Here is an 18,507-nt window from a genome sequence, read left to right as displayed (position 1 = left end):
TGACTTGTCCAACATCACAAAGCCAGTATCAGAATCAGGATTCTGGAACCCATGCCTTTTGCCTCCTTCCACTGCTTTGCCCTTGAACCTTGTACTACCCGGTGCTGATCCGATTTAAGTAGCTAGGTTTATGGAGATACATTAATACCTCTATGTTCATTACGTGTCCATTAATACAGTACCTAACACAAAGCAAACACTTTGTCACAGCTGGTTATTTGACTTGCTAAAATGCCTTGGTAACCTCTTCTAGCAGGTCAAGAGTGGAAGACGTGACCAGTTGGTTTAGGCTGGTGATCATTCTAAGACGACACACCAAGAACAACATTTCCAAGAAGATGATGGTTCCCTCTTTTCAGCACTTTGAAAAGGAATTGATGGTCCCCTCTGAAACAGCTTTCCTCAGTTTTTCCTTCCTCTCTTTGGGAGGGAAGGAGCTCCTAGGTAGATAGTTACAGACAAAGAAGTTGCACCCTTTTGAAACTGAATTTCATAGGGAATTATTGAAAAAGTGACCCTTCACTTTTCTCTGACTCAATGCTTTATATCCCTGCAACCCTTCCTTATATCCTGCAGATGCATTTACAGACTCTAGACTCACCATCTAATCCCATTCCACCCACTCTCTGGAGACCTTTCAAGTCAACAAACAGTCAGTGTATCTTTTTACAGTATCGGTGAAAGCCAGACTCAATTCTCTACAGTGACGTGCCAAAGACTTTCATGGGATATGTCTGAGAGACATTCTCTTCTTTCCTTCTGGTGACCACCTAGTGGACACCACACCCCTCCTGTGATTCACATGGTCTTGTGATGCTGTACATTAGAATCCTAAATCACAAAGCTTTCATACTACTGTCTCTGTCAAGTCCCAAGACATACCAATGACCTTTGCCTAAGTTCTCTGGAAGCAATAACCTCTATTCAGTTAGATTCAGTACACAGATCTGAAAATCTATAAAGAAATCTACTTTTCTTAAGTCACTGCCCAGGACACAAAACAGCAACCAGGAAAAACATAAACAGTCAAGTTTTCCGACACCTACCATTTCCATGCATTAAAAAACCCTCTCCTTTTTAGCTATTTTTAGGAGCTCTTTTATAAGAAAATCACATTTTTAAGAGAAGTGCTTAGATTTCAGGAGTTGGGGGGTTCTCTTGGCACGTGACACTTTATAAAACAACTGCAGATCCAGAAAGTGAAGATGGAAGAGAGTAGGTCAAATGCAAGAGCCTATGCTGCGAGCTCCAAATCTGGATAGTTGGTACTGTAAGGACCCCAGAGGATGGCCAAGCATTGATGGGTGGTCATCCACATCAATGAGATCCCAGGTCTAGGGGCATCCTGGAACCCTGGGAGCTTAATTATTGTTACCTGAGATTGCGAGCAGCATTTTCCTTCTGGCCCCAAAAGTTGTAATTCCCAGCTCCTTTAAATCCTGATCCGTAAGGGTGAGGAATGTCTGAAGATCAATCTATGGATATAAAAAGAAGAGGAAGGTCCATCAGAAACATGTGATTCATCCCATTAAAGACTTGCTTTTCAGGGGCTGGTGCTTCCCTCTCACTCTTCCAAATCATCTTATATTTGCTTTGTATGTATTGAAAAGGTATATGTTGTTTTCCCTGATAGACTATAAGCCTCTCAAGGGCAGAGACCATTTCATTTTGGTTCCTGAATCTCTAGCACCTAGAAGAGTGTCTGGCAATAGGAGACATTTAACGATTACTTCTTTCCAGCTAGGGGGTGCCATAGTGCGCAGAGTGCTGGGCCAGGAGTCAGGAAGACTCATCTTGTGAGCTCAAATCTAGCCTCAGATATTTACTAGCTGTATGACCCTGGGCAAGTCACTTAACCTTGTTTGCCTCAGTTTTCCCCTCTGTCAAATGAGGTGGAGAAGGAAATGGCAAACCAGTCCAATATCTCTGCCAAGAAAACCCCAAATGGGGTCATGGAGAATCTGACATGACTGAACAACAACCAAGAATGCACTAGTGCACCCATCCTCTCCTATCTTCTCCACTTGCTTGTTCTAGCCATAAGAATTTTGTACAAAAGAACGTCCCTACTGGATCATCCAGCTCAGTATTCTACCTCTAACATTAGCAGTAAGGAGTGTCTTCAGAGAGGGCTTTGCTCTGCTCAACAGTTTCAGGGTACACTTCAAAGAACCTTAAATTCCCTTAACTAGGGCTGAGTAAGCCCTCTTGCCCATAAATTTGTCAAATATTCCTTAAACCAATTTATAGTAAATGCTCGTAACTGGCATCAGCTTTGCCAATGGATGGCTGTTCCAGTTAATTAAAAATCTTAATAAACAGTAGCCGCATATACTACTCAAATGCCTCATCTCAGTGGAGATGTAACCTTGGATTCCTAAAGGCAATACTGACCAAATTCTGGCTCTGACAAGTTACATGCCAATGAAGAAATCATCAAGCAATTATTAAGTGCCAACGATGTGCCAGGCAGTAAGTTAAAGAAACCAAAGTATAAAGGCTTCCAATATGAGACTGGCAATAGGCTGAGTATATGTTTCCTAAGGAGAGCTTAGTTAAGCATAAAAAGCTCATTTACCAGAGGGTTGGCCACTAGCTACTTAATTGTTTTGGGACTCATTGAAACAGACACAAATACAAAACGATTAAGCAGCTACTCTATCCAAAGCATGGTTCTAGGTACTGGGGTCTCAAAGATATGTGAATTAGGATCATAAGTACTAGAATTGAAAGACAGCCCAGAAATCATCTGGTTCAACCTCCGCATTTCATAAATAAGGAAGGAAATGTCCAGGAAGTTTAAAGGATCATGGATTTCAGAGCTAGAGGGAGCCTTTGCGATCATTGAGGTCAACTCTCTTCCCTTAATGCACGATGAAATCTGAGGCTAGAAAGGTTAAGTGCTGTGCCCAGCATCACACAGCTGGCAAGTGTCTGAGGCAGCATTCAAGCACAGGCCTCCTACCTCTTTGGAAAGAGGGCGAATGACAAAATGGCACATGGGACCTGCCGGCCTCCTGACTGTGCCCTGTTCTCATCTGTGAGGATGGTGGAAACTCCACATTTGGACTCTATCAACTCATCAACCAACCTAGCAGAATAAGAAAGGGGCATGCGAAATAAAGGAGAAAAGAAGAGAGGACAGGCCTGACCCTAGTACATATAGAAAAAATCTGTGCCAGGGGTAGCACCATTTATAAAGGTGCTCAGGGATTGCTTTTTAACATATTCCAAGAGAGGAGAGGTTTCTGCAAGGATGGAAAGATCCTGGATGACACTTTTACCAACAACCCTGCAAAAAAAATTGTTACTGAAGACTACTGAAGTCACGCTTGCTCTTCCCTCTATGAAAGCTGTATGCATAACTATGTTATGTGTATGTATATATGTGTGTGTATGTATATGTGTATACACACACACACACACACACATATATGTCTGAACCCTTAAATAATCAGAGAAAGGCAAAGTGATGATTACGATGAGGTACCACCCAATACCCATCAAATCAACAAAAAGAGTTAAAAGCAATAAAATTCAATATTGGCCAGACTGTGAGAATCCACTGGTCAATCAGTGAGCATTTATTAAGCTCTATCCATGGAATTTTATTAAAGCAAACAGCAAAAAGATCCAGCTGTTCAAAAATTTTTAGAGAACTTATCTGTATAACAACCATAAAAATTAGAAGCTATGCATATTTATATATAATGTATAAATATAATAAATATATAATAAATTGATGGTTATATATAATAAATTACCATGTTATATATACATATATAAAATATGTTACCATATTACATATTAATATATAATAAATTACCATGTTATATAGTAATATATCCAATATACAATAAATTGCTGTTATATATTAATATAATATATAATAAAATATAATACATAAAACTTTTTATAACAATATAATATAAATATTTAACAATGAGAGAAGGGCTAAAAACACATTAGGCATTAATTACTGAGATGGACTATTTATTATATTGAAACAAAGAAATACAGTAGGAGAGCTCCAAAGTTGATGCAGAGAGAACAAAATTCGAATATGTATCTTGACAACCATAAATTGAGGGGGAGAATTAAGCAGTATTGCAAATGAAAAGAGATGAAAAGGTAAAAGAGAAAATAAGTCACTGTGTCATTATTTTGTTAAAGTATATTTTTAATCAAAATGCAACTTGTTTGTGGTTTGAAGTTTTACCTGAGATTTCAATTCTTATTCTTTTTTGTTTCTTCCATGAAGCTATTATTAAGCTTATAACATGTAACCCCAGATACAATAACCTATCCCAAAGGGACCATGGATATTGTGACAACATGGTTAAGAGAGGATGGAATAGTGGGGAGAAAGGTAGTTTATCATTCTGTGGATTGTCAACAGTCAACTATCATGATTGGAGAGAGGCCTGGAGAAACAGAAGGGGATAGGAGTAAAGAGGATTTTCTTCCTGAGAGACTGAATGACCTAATTGTGAAGGAGAAAAAGCCTAAGAAATGTTTCTGAGAAAGTTTAATTCAGGATATTTTGTGCAGAATATACATTGTAGAGAAGATTTCTTAAAGAGAATTACTGAGAGACTTTGGCTACCATCCTGAGAGAACTGAATACTTGGAGGGTAGTGAGGTATTAGTAGATGCCGCTGATGGTTAGAGGCAACTCTAGATGGTATCTTTCTTCAAGCCAATACATTGTTGAAGTATTTAACTATGTCTCTGTCTTGTTACATTATTAATAAATTGTACAACTAGTAACATTGAGGTTGCTAAAGTCAATGGGATGAAAGAGATGAGTATTTTATAAACTGGTTGGGGGCTCAGATCTAATTGATTAATGAGAAAGAGTGTCCACTTCTATTATTTCATTAGGAAATATTAGGATATATTCCTTGACTGACTTAGAACCCGTAATAATAAAAAAGAAATTAAATAACTGCTGTTAAAGAAAGACGAACCCAGAGTACAAAAAAATTATTGAAATAAAATCTTCATGAGAATGATTAATCTACACTTTTAGGGTATCCTTGATGAAAACCTGAGAGGAAACTAGGAAGGCCTCCACACTAGATTTTCTGTAGCAAACAGACTGTATCTTTATGGTCACACAAATGATTGATACATGATCTGACTGTGCCCATTGTTTATTGATTTTTTAAAAAATTAACTGGGTAAAAAAATCCAGCTCTCCTCAAACAAGCTATCTATATATGAATATATGACTAATGTAACCATGTAAATAATTTGGTTCAACAATTAGCTAAATGCTGACAGTCTGAAAGTGGGAAATATATGTTTATATGAACTAAGGTGTATGACAGCATAATGAAAGATATCCTGTGCAGAGTCCCAACAAAAGGAATTCCCATATATTGATGGCAAGGTTTCACAACTACACCTTTTCATAGATAACATGGTACTAATTGTTCAAAGTCCCAGAACACTTGCAAAGCCTCCCCAATAAAACCCATGGTGTTGTAAAAGAGACTGGCCTTACCATCCACACTGGAAAAACAAAACAGAAAATGCCTATATCTCAGACTGCATCATGCAACTAAATAAGTGGGCTGTTGAGTTGGTCCATCACTAGGTATGTCTTGGAAACAAACTTCAGACAGACAATAGGCAACGTTTTGGGCCCAGAACTGAGTAGACGTTCCAGCTGGGCTATATTTGGAAAAATGCTCAGCGTCCCAGAAACACTAATTATCATTATTATTTTAATTAATTTAAGCTTATTACTGCTCCAAAGCCTATCTTTTTGATGCCAATATTGGCACCTCCTAATGATGCTATGTGAATATAAAGTTTGAAATAACAATGTATTAAAAGAATCCAAAGGACAATGGTTGGATGAATGATGAGTATACGCAAATGACTTCCATGCGAGAAAGGGCATAAAGATACATCAATGGGGATATATACATAGAGAGAGAGAGAGCAGAGGCATCAAACACCTGGCCCACACTCCTCCTGAGTGTGGTCCAAACCAGATTAAATTGGGAGTTTCTACCTGATTCTAATGAGTTAATGTATTAATAAAAAAAGAACATATCAACATATTTGGCAGTCCGTTGGGATCCTTAGGTATAGCTTGGTGGTTCCCGTTTCTATTTGAATTGGATAACACCATCCTAGAATGTCTCCAGGCCATCAGTGATCGCTGCCCTACAGGTGTGCAATTAACAGGTCTGCCTTAATGGACTGAATGCTTGAAAGCACAGTTGTTCTGGGTTGTCTCATACTCTACCCCCTCCAGAGTAAATAAGTCCTATAAGGTGATGAACTCTTGCCTAAGCAAGCCCTAAAGGAAAGCTTCTTTCTGCTCTTCCCCAACAGAGGAATAAAGTTTTAAAAAAGAGTAAGTAAAAAAAGTAAAGTAAGTAAAAAGAATAAAGTAAAAAAAGAGTAAAAGAAAAGTAAAAAAGAAAAAAACCCCAGAGGATCACTCTGCACCATTTAAACTCTGACTCTCACACCGCAAGGGTCTTTATATTTCATCATGGCTTCTTCACCTAAATTTTCTCTAAAAGAAATCCCCACCTACTCAGTCTAGGGAGATAAGAATCCCAGAATCACAGAACCGAATTTTAAATCTAGAAAGAATCTCAGAAACCATCTATAAGGGCCAATGTTAAAGGATGTTGATGAAAATAATACCCATTTTTGAAAATCTCTGGGGAGCTGAGCTCTAACAAAGATCTCCTGGCTGTGGAGGCCAGGGGTGGGGCGGGGAGGAGAATATACCAACTCCCTGAAATATAACATGTTCTCCATAAAACCTCCTTTCTCCAACAGAAGAAGGAAAAAAGCCTGAAAAATTAATTTTAATAATTTATTGAACTATGTAACCATGAACTGAATTTGTGGCACGAAGCTGGGATATAAAAATCTAGGCTTTGTTACTGAGAAGCACGCAGCTGGGAATTGCTGACTCAGTCGGTTAGTCTCTTAAAAGCAAAATGACAAAATCGGGCATGTCCAAACTAAACTTTGACCCCATTGGTGAGGACAGAAGAGCAGAGGTCTCACAAATGCCCTTACCCGCACCCTTCACTTGAATAGTTCTGCCAGATTCTGCCTATACCCTTTGGCATCTTCTGATGACCTCATCAGAAAGGATCCATGGCCCATGAAGCTGATGGAATATGGAAGTCAGAATGAATCCGGTACCATTTTGTCCCAAAGGATATAGAAACAACCTCAGATGGAGAAGCAAAGACATCATTCCTACTACAACAAGGGCTTTGGGGGACCCCTATTGCCTCTAGGGTAAAATACAAAGGGGGCCCTTGTAAAGGCCTTCCTAACTGGCCCCAGACTAATTTTCCTGGCTTATCACATACACACACACACACACACACACACACACACACACGTATGTGTATCTGTATGTATATGTATACATCATTATATATCATTCCCCTTTGTGCACTCTGGCCCTCAGCCAAACTAGCCTACACGATGTTCCCCATATGCAACAATCAATCTGCTACTACGCCTGGAGTGCTCTTCCTTCTCACCTCTGGAAAAGGCCTTCTTGAGTCTCCCAGTTATTCATACTCCTCTTCCCATTCTCTCCCAAGTTACTTCAAATGAATTTCATATATATTTTGCAGTCACTGATCTCTGTACATATTGTTCCTCCCTAGTAGAATGTAAGCTCCTTGAGGCCGGGAACTGGTTCATGTTTGTATTTATGGTTGTTCTAAAGGTACTTTGTGCCACTAGGAAGGAAGCCAGTGGGGCAAAGGAAATAGTGGGAAGGATTTTAGTGGGATGCCTCCTGCCATACATCTTATATAATGTACTTGTGCTTGCTGTGTGGCCAGAGAAGCAAGTCTATATTTTAAGAAGTGATATCTCTGACAAGCTGGTACAGGAGAGGCATCAGTCAGGAAAGGTGATGGATTTGGGACTTCACCGGATCCCTCTAGATCAGAGGTTCTTAACCTGGGGTCCATGGACTTGGGTGGGGAAAAAATTACATCTTTATTTTCCCTAACTTTTGTTTTTCTTTCTAAGTTTATATATTTTATGCAACTAAAAACATTCTGAGGAGGGGTCCATGGGTTTCCCTAATCTGACAAAGGGCTTCCACAGCACAAAGAAAGATCAAGAAGCCCTGACTTCAAGGCTAATTTGAGAGCATCACTCAACAGGCATTGATTAAACCCCTACTATGTGTACCAGATACTGGGGATGTACAGACAAAATTCAAATTGTCCCTGTCCTCAAGGATCTTATATTTTATAGGAAGAGATGATATGTATTGAAATAAGTATATACAAAATATTCAGATGTTTTACAGACACACGTAAAAATAAAACAAGACTGACCTCCTGTTGCTGGAATACATCGGTGTATTTGCCCAGTCCGAGCTTGCTGAAGAGCTCAGGGAGGTCAGACCCCTTGAGCGAGCTGTTCAAGCTACAGCCATTGCTTCCGGTCAGGGAGGAAATGCAGTCCATATAATTGCTGCTGCTGAGATAGTGTTCAGCTAAGAGGCCAGAGAGAGAGAGACGGAGACAGAGAAATACTTGAGATTAAATACCTGGACATTTAAAGCATGCTTTAATTAAAAGTTTTAATCATCCCCATATTTCTGTTCCCCATTGTTCAGCTGATGGGAGCATCAGACTGCTTGGAATACAGAAAGCCATGACCCACGGTGGGCTGGCTTTTCATTAGTGGCATGCTGGTTATTGCTCTCAGGAAGCTCTTGTCATTTAAAAGGTTACACGTGGGAGCCAGTAATCCAACCACAAAACATCTGCAGTTACAGCAATTAATCATATTCTCACCAGGCATTCAGAAACATTAATTCTTTCATTTAAATTTAATTTAAAGATGGGCTTGGGAAAAAAGTCGGAGTTAAACAGAAGTTGGGGCATCCCTGGATAAACCAAAAGACACAAATCCCAGGTTCCTTTTGAGGGACAGAATGCCCCCCCCAATAATCCAACCACCTAACCTGGTTTTCCCTGTGGTCTGCGAAATCCTGTAGTATAAGAAGCTGCCTTACACTCTTCACAAGACAGATCTGCGTGCACAGACAGTTGCATCCTCCACAAAGATGCCAAATAGATATTCTTTTAGGTCTAACCATGTCGTTCTAGCTCAAGAAGCCTCAGTAGCCCCCCATTACTTTTAGGATAAAATGCAAGCTCCCCTGCTTTGGATATTTCATACAAATGGCCTTAGATAAGTGACTTATCTGGACTTCAGTTTCCTCATCTCTAAGTTTGGATGGCATGACCTCTGAGGTACCTTCTAACTCTTGTCCTGCGATCCTATGAGATCCCATCTCTGGGCCCTTTGTACAAATGGTCTCCCATGCCTAGAATGCACTCACTTCTCCTCTCTACTTCTTAGGGTACCTAGCTTCCTTCACCATCTAGCGCATGCCACTTTTTACTTGATGTGCCCAGTTTCTGGTCCCTCCTCCAATCTGAAATTGAATCCATATTGCAGATAGATTATGTTGACCTATCTTTGAACACATTGTTCCTCTCTCAAAGAATAAACTCTTTGAAAGTGGGGGAGGGGGGGAACTGTTTCATTTTTATCTTGGTATTTTTAATATCTGGCACAGTACCTGACCCACAGTAGGTGCTTATTAAGTCCTTGTTGAATTAATGAGTACAAGGCACTTGGGCATGCCAGGGGTCTCTGGGCCAACCCAGGCCTGAACAAGGACTGCCACCACAATGTACCCAATGACTGCTTGTCCAGGCTCCATCAGGAGGCCTTCCTGACGCAGAGGGGTCCACTCTCAGAAAGTTGTGAAAAGTTAAGAACTATTTCCCTGGCACTGAGCTCAAATGAGCCTCTCTGAAACTTCTACCCATTGCTCCAAGCTCTAACCGAAGACTCTGATGTGCTGTTGTCTTGGAAAAGGCCTAGCAAAGTAAGCCTAATTCCTCTTCCCTTTGAGAAGCCTTCGAATGCTTGAAGACTGCCATCTTGTCTTTGTGAATCAAGCACCTGATGAGCAATGGAAGCTGTTCCAGAGCCCTTTGGTGGGACAAGACACTAAGACAGGTGAGCTGGGCTTTGTGCTAAGCTCTGCTCTGGACTCTTAGGTACCAGTGGGTCCATCACGTCACTTGTGTCTACTCCTTCTGCTGAGGTCATCACTCCCATTAAAGATTAAAGCCCGAGTGACATACTGGTGGACCATTCCACCATATCTGAGACCCTAACTGGCTGTTGTCTTAGGAAGGACAGAGGATCACATCCAGGCTTTGTGGCCTGGACACTGGCATGCAAGATGGATCCGCATGAAAGTCTGCGAGAAGGCCCGTTAGCTCTTCTGGCAAAGTCTTTGAAGATAGATAGCAAGCGAGTCTTAACCCTCCATGCTTACTATTTAATGTGCTCTGGAATTTGCCTTCCTCCCTTTTGGCTGTCTGCACTCCTTCTAATTCTGCCTACATCTCACTGCTTATATTTACCAACACAGTATGGCACTTCTGAACCTCAAAAACAGCACAAGAGGCCCCCACTTTCAATGGCATCTATTATTATTATTATAGTTGGCATTTATTATTGCTTTCATGTTCACAAAGTACTTTAACATACCTAATCTTACTGAACCTCACAACCACCCTACTTGTTGCAAACGAGACAGTATGTGTAAAGCACGTAGCACGGTGCCTGACACATAGGGGCTGTTCAATAAATGCTGGCTCCCTTCCCATGTACTAGAGGCAGGCATCACTTGGTACTAGAGGCATAATTACTCCATTTTAAAGATGAAGAACTGAGGTTTAGGCGGCTAGCCCGTGGTCACATGGCTAGTGTTGAAAGCAGGATTCAAACTAAAGGTTCAAAGGCATATAGGACCATCAAATCAGAGCTAGGAGAAGGCTCAGTAGTCATCTAGTCCAATGCTCTCACTTTATAGCTGAGGAATTGGGAGCCTCAGACAGGCTAGCATCAGAGGGCAGGGAGAGAGACGGCTTCAAGCTCGTGGCTATCCTGCCTCTGAGTGCAAGACTCTTTCCCTTACATCACCTGGTTAAGGCAAATAAATGACGTATTCACTGAACCATCTTCATACATTAAGAATCCTCTCATGTCCTTGAGTCTGCATTCAAGTACTGCTGAGCTTCCCTCGACTAAGCAATTACTAGCACGGGCATCTTTGCATTTGTATGAGAAGGTCCTGGGGGTGGACTGGACTTCAAGTTCAATTTGAGTTAATGGGATGATGTAAGAGCTCCAAAAGGCTGCCCTGAGAGAGCAAGAGAGGCTGGTGGTCCCAGGCTGGGGACGTTTGTTTGCACTTTGTCTCCCCCATTAGACAGGCAGCTCCTCCAGGGTGGGAGTTACATGTCTTTTGCCTTCCTAAGTGGTTACTTAGTGTTATACCTAGAACTTAGTAGGTGGTTAATATTCACTTGCTGACTGAATGGCTGATCATCCCACCACACGCCACCCTAGCCAGGCCCTATCATAGGACTATGTTTAGTTCTGGGTTCCCTGTTTTAAGAAGGGCTTTGCAAAGTTGGCAAGCACCTGGGCAAGGGTGACAGGATAGTGAAGGACCTTGAGTTAATGCCGCTTAAGGAGAAGTGAAAGGAACAGAGAATTTTTTAGCCTGGAGAAGGGAAGACGTAGCAGGGGCATGATAGTGGCCTTCAAGTATCTGAAAGTCTATCAGCTGGAAGAGCAGTCATGCTGATTTTCTTTCCCCTCAGAACAAGATTAGGAACAATGGACAGAAACTGGATGAAGTGGCAGTTTTCTGCTGAGAGCAAAGACAAAAACAATCCACCCAGAGCCATGCACATGGAAGTGGAATGGGACAGCTACCTAAGGTTTTCCACCAAAAGTTCAATAGCCTCTCGTTGAGGATACCGTCACAAGGACAAGTTGAGGCTTGTGTTAGAAGTGATGGCACTGGAAGTCCCTTCCAGCAATGGGAGGATGGGATTCTCAGTGCTGATGCTAACTCAAAGTGGAAGAACTAGAGTGAGCTCAAGAAGACCAAGGGTCAACAGTCATTTGGACCAGGTCTTTGAACACTGTCAGAGCCCTACCCTTAGACACACAAACACTTGCCAATCTCAGGCATGGCACTAAACCTCTCCCAACTCTCTCCAACTGCTAAGGTCTCGAGGGCCCAGTGAGAGAGCTGACAAGAAGGAGAGAATCAGAACGTAAGAACTGGAAGGGTGAACCATCTCCCCTCTCTGGGCCTCTGTTCCCTCATCTGTAAAAAGAGTGGCTTAGATAAGATGATCTCTAAGGATCTGCTCTAAATCCAGGACGATCTTCTAGCCTGCCCTGCATTGCTACCAACAATCTGCTTGGAAAGAGAAGAACAGACCTGGGTACTCTGGCACTTTTAAAAACAGGAAAAGTCAGCAGCATGAGCTAGCTTGTCAAATTCACACAAAATACCACTGGCTTGTCAAATTCTTGGTTAGCTGGCAAGATGATACATCCTAATTAGTGGACAACAAGACTTTGCAGGCACCTCAACAGGGGCCTTACAGGACTCAACAAAGCCAGAGAAGACAGCCATGCCATCAGCTGCACCTGCACTTCAGAATACTGGAGCCAGATAGGGGTGGATTTTAACAGGGAGGGTTAATGAGGAACAGCGCAGAGAGAGCTCTCTGCTTCCCCCAGACAGGGATCAGGTCTTCTGTTGAAGTTTAAAGTCGTCACCAGAGATCAATGCTCCAGAGCATGGGGGCTGTTGTAGCTACACCTGCATTTTCTAGCTCGACAGTCATCACTGTCCTGGGAGCTCTCCTGGGACTCTGGATGAGGCTGTGTCTTGCCATTGATTTATTTAATAACAATTCCAATTTCTAGGTTACTTTAAGCAACCTTAACAGAGCAGTTTCCTCACCATAATCCAACAAGGTGTTGGAATTCCAAGTATTATCATCATCCCCATCTTATAAGTGAAGAAATGGGCCTTGGAGAGGCCGCAACTGGCCCAAAGTCTTCCAGGGAGTGAAGGGTCAGAATGAGCACTGGAACCTAGAGCTCAGTTCCAAGGCCAGCACTCTCACTCCACTAGATCAGAGGTCCTTAATGAGGGGTCTATGGCCCTCCCAAGGGGGTTGGGGTCTGCGGATAAATTTCAGGAAATCTGTGAAGCTGGATGGGGAAGAAAATTACATTTATATTCTTATTGCCTCTAACTAAGCATTTCTTTCAACTGACTCTGAGAAAGAGCCCATGGACTGACTGCTTGCCGAAGGAGGCCATGACACACAAAAGCTGAAGCACTCCTGGGCTAGACCATGCTCCCTATTAGTAATGCTAACAACATACAATCACTTACATCTCTACAGGGCCATAGTTTACAAAGCAAGTGCTATGAATATGTTATCTCATTGTTATGATGACTGTTCATGGCGGGCCATGGCTAGATAGGCTAATGACATTTAGCTCAATCTTTAATGGTACCAGTCAAACAGCATAGTTCTTGGAAGGGATGGGAAGAGGAAGTTATGACTTCTCAGAATGTTTTCCTACTAGCTAACTTAAATTCCTTTCGCTTTCCCTCTTGTCCAGTCTTTGTGTATGCGTGCGTGCGTGCGTGCGTGCGTGTGTGTGTGTGTGTGTGAGAGAGACAGAGAGAGAGAGAGAGAGAGAGAAGAAAGAAGGAAGGAAGGAAGGAAGGAAGGAGCTAAACCAGTCATACAATGCTCTTTCATGGATTTTGAGATTTCTGTTTTCTTCAGAATAAATTTCAATTTCCACTTACTGGTCTTTGAATGTAACCTAATTTCCAAATATTTCATTTACTTTAAGAAAATCCTAAAACATACAGGAACCCAACGCTACATTGTTTAGCCTGGACAATGACAGTCACAGAAACGTAATATGCATCCTTTATTGGAGCCAGATGTCTCAACCTCATACTCGTGTCTCTCTACCAATTGTCAACCCCGTATCAACTCAACCTCCCCTTGAGAGGCAGTGACAAGTCAAGGAGGATTGTTAAAAGCTCCTACTATGTGCTAGGCACTCTGCTAAGGGATAGGAATACAAACAAAAGGAGAAAGGAAGGCAGTCCCTGACCTTTCCAATGATGCAGTGGATAGAGTGCTTGACCTGGAGTCAGGAAGATCTGAGTTCTGATCCTGCTTTAGACATTTAGTATCTACGTGACTCTGGGCAAGTCACTTTACCACTGCCTGCCTCAGTCTCCTCGAGTTTAAAATGGGGATTACAGCGCCTACCTTGCAGGACTGTTATAGTGATCAAGTGAGATAATATGTATAAGGTGTTTTACAAACCATAAAATGTTACTGTTTGATCAATCCCCAGTGGCAGCCTGGGACAACATGAAGCACGCTGGATTTAGCATCAGAGAAGCCGGGCCTATCCAACTTCTGCCACCACCTGTGTGGGAAGCCGGTCACTCCTGGGACCGGGACAGGCTCAGCTCAGCTCTGTGCTCTCTTCTGTCTTGACCTCTCTAATCTGATGACTGGATAATCCGCATCTCCTTCCCACCCCCCTCCTGCTCAGCCAGGCTCTTCCCCATCCTTTTGGCTCCTTGCTTCCTTTGTCCCTGCTCCCTCACAACCCATTCCTGTTGATCTTTATCCCACAAGCACTTCAAGGGCTGGCTACCAGACACATCTATACACGAAGCCAAAATGACTGATCCTTCCCTAAAAGGCCAGTTCTTACTGGCAATAACATTATGTTCCATTCAATGCCACATTTCTTTCAGCTCTTCACCAATCAATGAACACCGACAGTTTCCAAGTCCCTGCTGTCACAAAGAGCATGGCTCTGACTGTTTGAGCCAAGGGTGGGGAACCTGCAGCCTCGAGACCACATGCAGCCCTTGAGGTCCTCAAGTGCAGCCCTTTGTCTAAATCCAAAATTCACAATTCTGTGAAATCACGATGGCAGGTGAGAGCATGAACTGGAGTGGGAGGAGACTCAAGGCAGGAAGAGTGCATCAGTCCAGGAGTGAGGGGATGAGGGCCTACATGAGAACCTTGGAGGTGGAGAGCCCCCGGAGGTCATAGAAGGGATTAAGAAAGTCAGTTTCAGAAAGAGAATCCAGAACACTTGGATTGGTAAAAGTGAAAAAGAGGCCCAAGTAAACAAAATTTTAGCAGCATCCTGACTGGTTATCCTTGGCCCTGGAAGGCCAAGACCTTGCTCAGCCTTGAGAGTCTGAGAGAAGAAAGGACAGGCAACAAAATCTGGGGAGAGGCTTCACTGGGGCTTCAAAAAGAAAAGATCTGTTATAAATGAATGATGAAAAATCATTTAAGTGACTACAATGAGCTGAACACTGCTAATGGCTAAGGAAACAAACAGTTTTAAAAATCAACAGCTTCTGCTTTCAAGGAGCTCACACTTTAATTGGGGGAGACAACATGTAAAAGAAAATGCAACTACAGGGCAGGAGCAAAGGCCCAGAAGGCCTTAGAGAAGAAGCAAGAGTGAGACGCCGTAGAAAAATCCACAATGAATGGTACAGACAGACAGAAGCTGAAAGCAGAGAAGAAAGGAAAACTCATTCAAAGAAAAGCATCTCGGAGTTGGACAAATACTTCGCAATAAAGGCAAAACTTAGCCAAAATCTAATAAGGAAAGTGAAGATTTTAGAATAATTTCGGCAAAGCCCCTCAAATAGGAATGGAGCAACTCCAAGAATGTCCAAATTATTCAGAAAAGCAATCAAAAAATAAGGTAAAAATATTAAGTAAATAGAGACAGTGATCAGAGTGATTAAGGAAGAAAACAATAAGTCTAACAACTGACTAAAAATGCAGAACAAAAGACAGAAACCCTTCATAACGGCAGATCCTCTGAAAAGAGAAACAACAGAATTAGAATGGATGGGTGGAGAGGTAGAAGAAAAACTAATAGAATAATTTTTTTAAAGTTCAGAAAAATATGAGAGTTCTAGAAGACTAAAAATATTAAATCTGAAGATGGATGCAAAGACAGAGTCTAAGGATTATAGGTCTTCCAGAAAGACAGCGTGAAGAAGAAAACCTGAATACTATACACAAAAAGCCCAGAAATGTGACAAAGTCTCTTCTCCCCAAATCACAGACCAAAGGTGAAAGCCAGAAGAAAGCTGAAACTCACTTGATTTGTTTTGCTTGCGTTTGGGGCTCCCAAGAGAAGTCGCAAATTCATTGTGACCAGTAGGGCCAATTCCATTCCGGTCTCTCCAGTTATCAGATTCACTTCCACTTCCCAGGTGCTCACGACTGTTGGACCGCGAGAGAGACATTGATGATCCCTGCAATTAAAAAAGAGTCCAAAAAGAGACAATAAGTAACTCAATTTGTGGGTTGGGGGAGAAGCAGTTGGACAGGAAGTGAACAACTACAGTCCACAGAAGATGACCTAATTTAGTTTTATTAGGGAATTAACTTCCTGAAAGGGTCCTTAAAAATCTAGTCCTGCATGGATGGTGAGGTTGTGAACTGATCCAACCATTCTACAGAATAATTGGCAACTACACGCAAAGGGCTTTAAAACTACCCAGCAATACCACCACTAGGTCTATACCCCAAAGAGACCAAACGAAAAGGAAAGAGGACAATGACCTAAGTATGTGTATATATACATATACATATATATATATATATATGTATACATAATTAGAAATCGAGGGGATGCCCATCAACTAGGGAATGGCTGGACAAGTTATGTATATGATTGTGATGGGTACTACTGTGCTATAAGATATGGTTTCAGAGGACAGGATGGTTTCAGAAAAACCTGGGAAGATTTACATGAACTGATGCAAAGTAAAGCGAGCAGAACTAATAAAACCTTGTACATAGTAACACCAATATCATACGATGATCAATTGTGAATGACTTAGCTATTCTCAGCGATACAATGATCTAAGACAATTCCAGAAGACTCTTGATGAAAAAATGCTACACACCTACATAGAAAGAACTGATGGAGTCTAAATTCAGATCAAAGCATACTTTTTCTCATTTTCTTTACTTTTTGGTCTGTGTTTTCTTTCATGTGACTAATATGGAAATATATTTTGCACAATTGTACATGTATAACTTATATCAAACGGCTTGCCATCTTAGGGAAGAGGGAAGAGAGGGAGGAAGGGAGAGAATCTGGAACTCAAAACATTTTTTAAAAAATGGTAAAAGTTGTTTTTACATGTAATTGAAAAAAATGTTTTAAAAAAAGTGGCACCAATAAAACTCTAGTCCTATCCCCTTCATTTTAAAGATGAGAAAACCGAGGCTGAGAGGTGAAGTAATTTATCCAAGGTTATACAGCTAATAAATACTTTGCCAGAGCTAGCTCAGTATTTGGGAGGCTCCAAAGGAAAGTGTGGGAGAGAAGAGGTATTATACTAACTACCAAACTGAAGGCCTACAGAGCCATGCTGCTGACCTCATCGTCATATACCTGTGAAACCTGGACAGTGTACCAGCACCATGCCAGGAATTGTCTTAGGAAGTTCTGAAGATCATCTGGCAGGATAAGGTACCAGACACTGAGGCCCTCACTCAAACTAAACTGCCAAGCATTCAAGCACTCTGCTTCACAGAGTTCAACTCCGATGGGCTGGCCATGTTTTTCAAACGCAAGATATATACTTGCCAAAAAGACTATTTTATGGAGAGATCATACAGGGCAAGCCTTCACATGGTGGTCAGAAGAAGCGATACAAGGACACTCTCAAGGTTTCTCTCAAGAACTTTGGAATTGATTGTGCGACATGGGAGACACTGGCACAGGACCACTCAGCATGGCAGGCCCACATCAGAGAAGGCGCCGTGCTCTATGAGCAAAGCAGAATTGAAACAGCTCAAAGGAAAAGCAGGATGCACAAATTTAGAGAATCCATCCCAAATGTTCACACGGACTATTTGTGCCCAACCTGTGGAAGAGCATTCCAAGCTCGTATTAGTCTGATCAGCCACAGCTGGACACTGAAACTTGACTCTAGCACAGTGATCTCATTTTGGTCCTCTTTGAGAACGAAGGACCACAACCAACCAACCAATTTACCCAAGGCTATACAGCTAATAAATGGCAGAGCTGGGATTTAAAGCCAGGTCTTCAAACTTCAATCCTATGCTCCTTCACCCTATAGCTTCCCACTTGACCCCATTACTTCCAACAGTCTCTAAAGATTGGAGCTCTGCTCTGGTGTACTGATATTGTGGAAAGAGAGTCAGACTTAGATTTGTATCCCATAAATGACAGTTATTAGCAGCACATGATTTTCCTGGTGCACAGAGGTCCACTCTCCAACCGAGGCTCAGAGAGTGAGTGGTCTTCCTGAGCACCATGAGGTTCTGCCTCGCCCCCATCACAGAGTCAGTGTGTATCAAAGGCAGGAACTTGACCCAAGTTTCCCTGGTTTCCACTCTGGTCTCTAGCCATTGCACATGGCCTCTTTAAAACAGAAAAGAGTAATATAATACATATTTTTTAAAGAGGAGGCAAAAAACTAAACACTTTGATAATAACCTGTTTAAGTGAAAATTTCCT

General features: G+C 41.8%; 1 protein-coding gene across 1 annotated transcript in view; it reads right to left on the bottom strand.

The window, feature by feature from the left end:
* The window catches only part of BICC1 (BicC family RNA binding protein 1), a 279,063-nt gene that overhangs the window by 6,462 nt on the left and 254,094 nt on the right, over positions 1–18,507 (bottom strand). Inside the window, exons 18-20 of the mRNA XM_036769596.1 lie at positions 16,108–16,264; positions 8,352–8,512; positions 1,376–1,475 (exon numbers count right to left, since the gene is read on the bottom strand). Coding sequence (XP_036625491.1) covers positions 1,376–1,475; positions 8,352–8,512; positions 16,108–16,264 — 418 coding nt within the window. The remainder of the gene's footprint in view (positions 1–1,375; positions 1,476–8,351; positions 8,513–16,107; positions 16,265–18,507) is intronic.

The sequence above is a fragment of the Trichosurus vulpecula genome, chromosome 8, assembly GCF_011100635.1.
Source record: "Trichosurus vulpecula isolate mTriVul1 chromosome 8, mTriVul1.pri, whole genome shotgun sequence".
NCBI classification, from domain to species: domain Eukaryota; kingdom Metazoa; phylum Chordata; class Mammalia; order Diprotodontia; family Phalangeridae; genus Trichosurus; species Trichosurus vulpecula.
The sequence above is the reverse complement of the archived record's forward strand: the minus strand, read 5'-3'. Positions and strand labels throughout refer to the sequence as shown.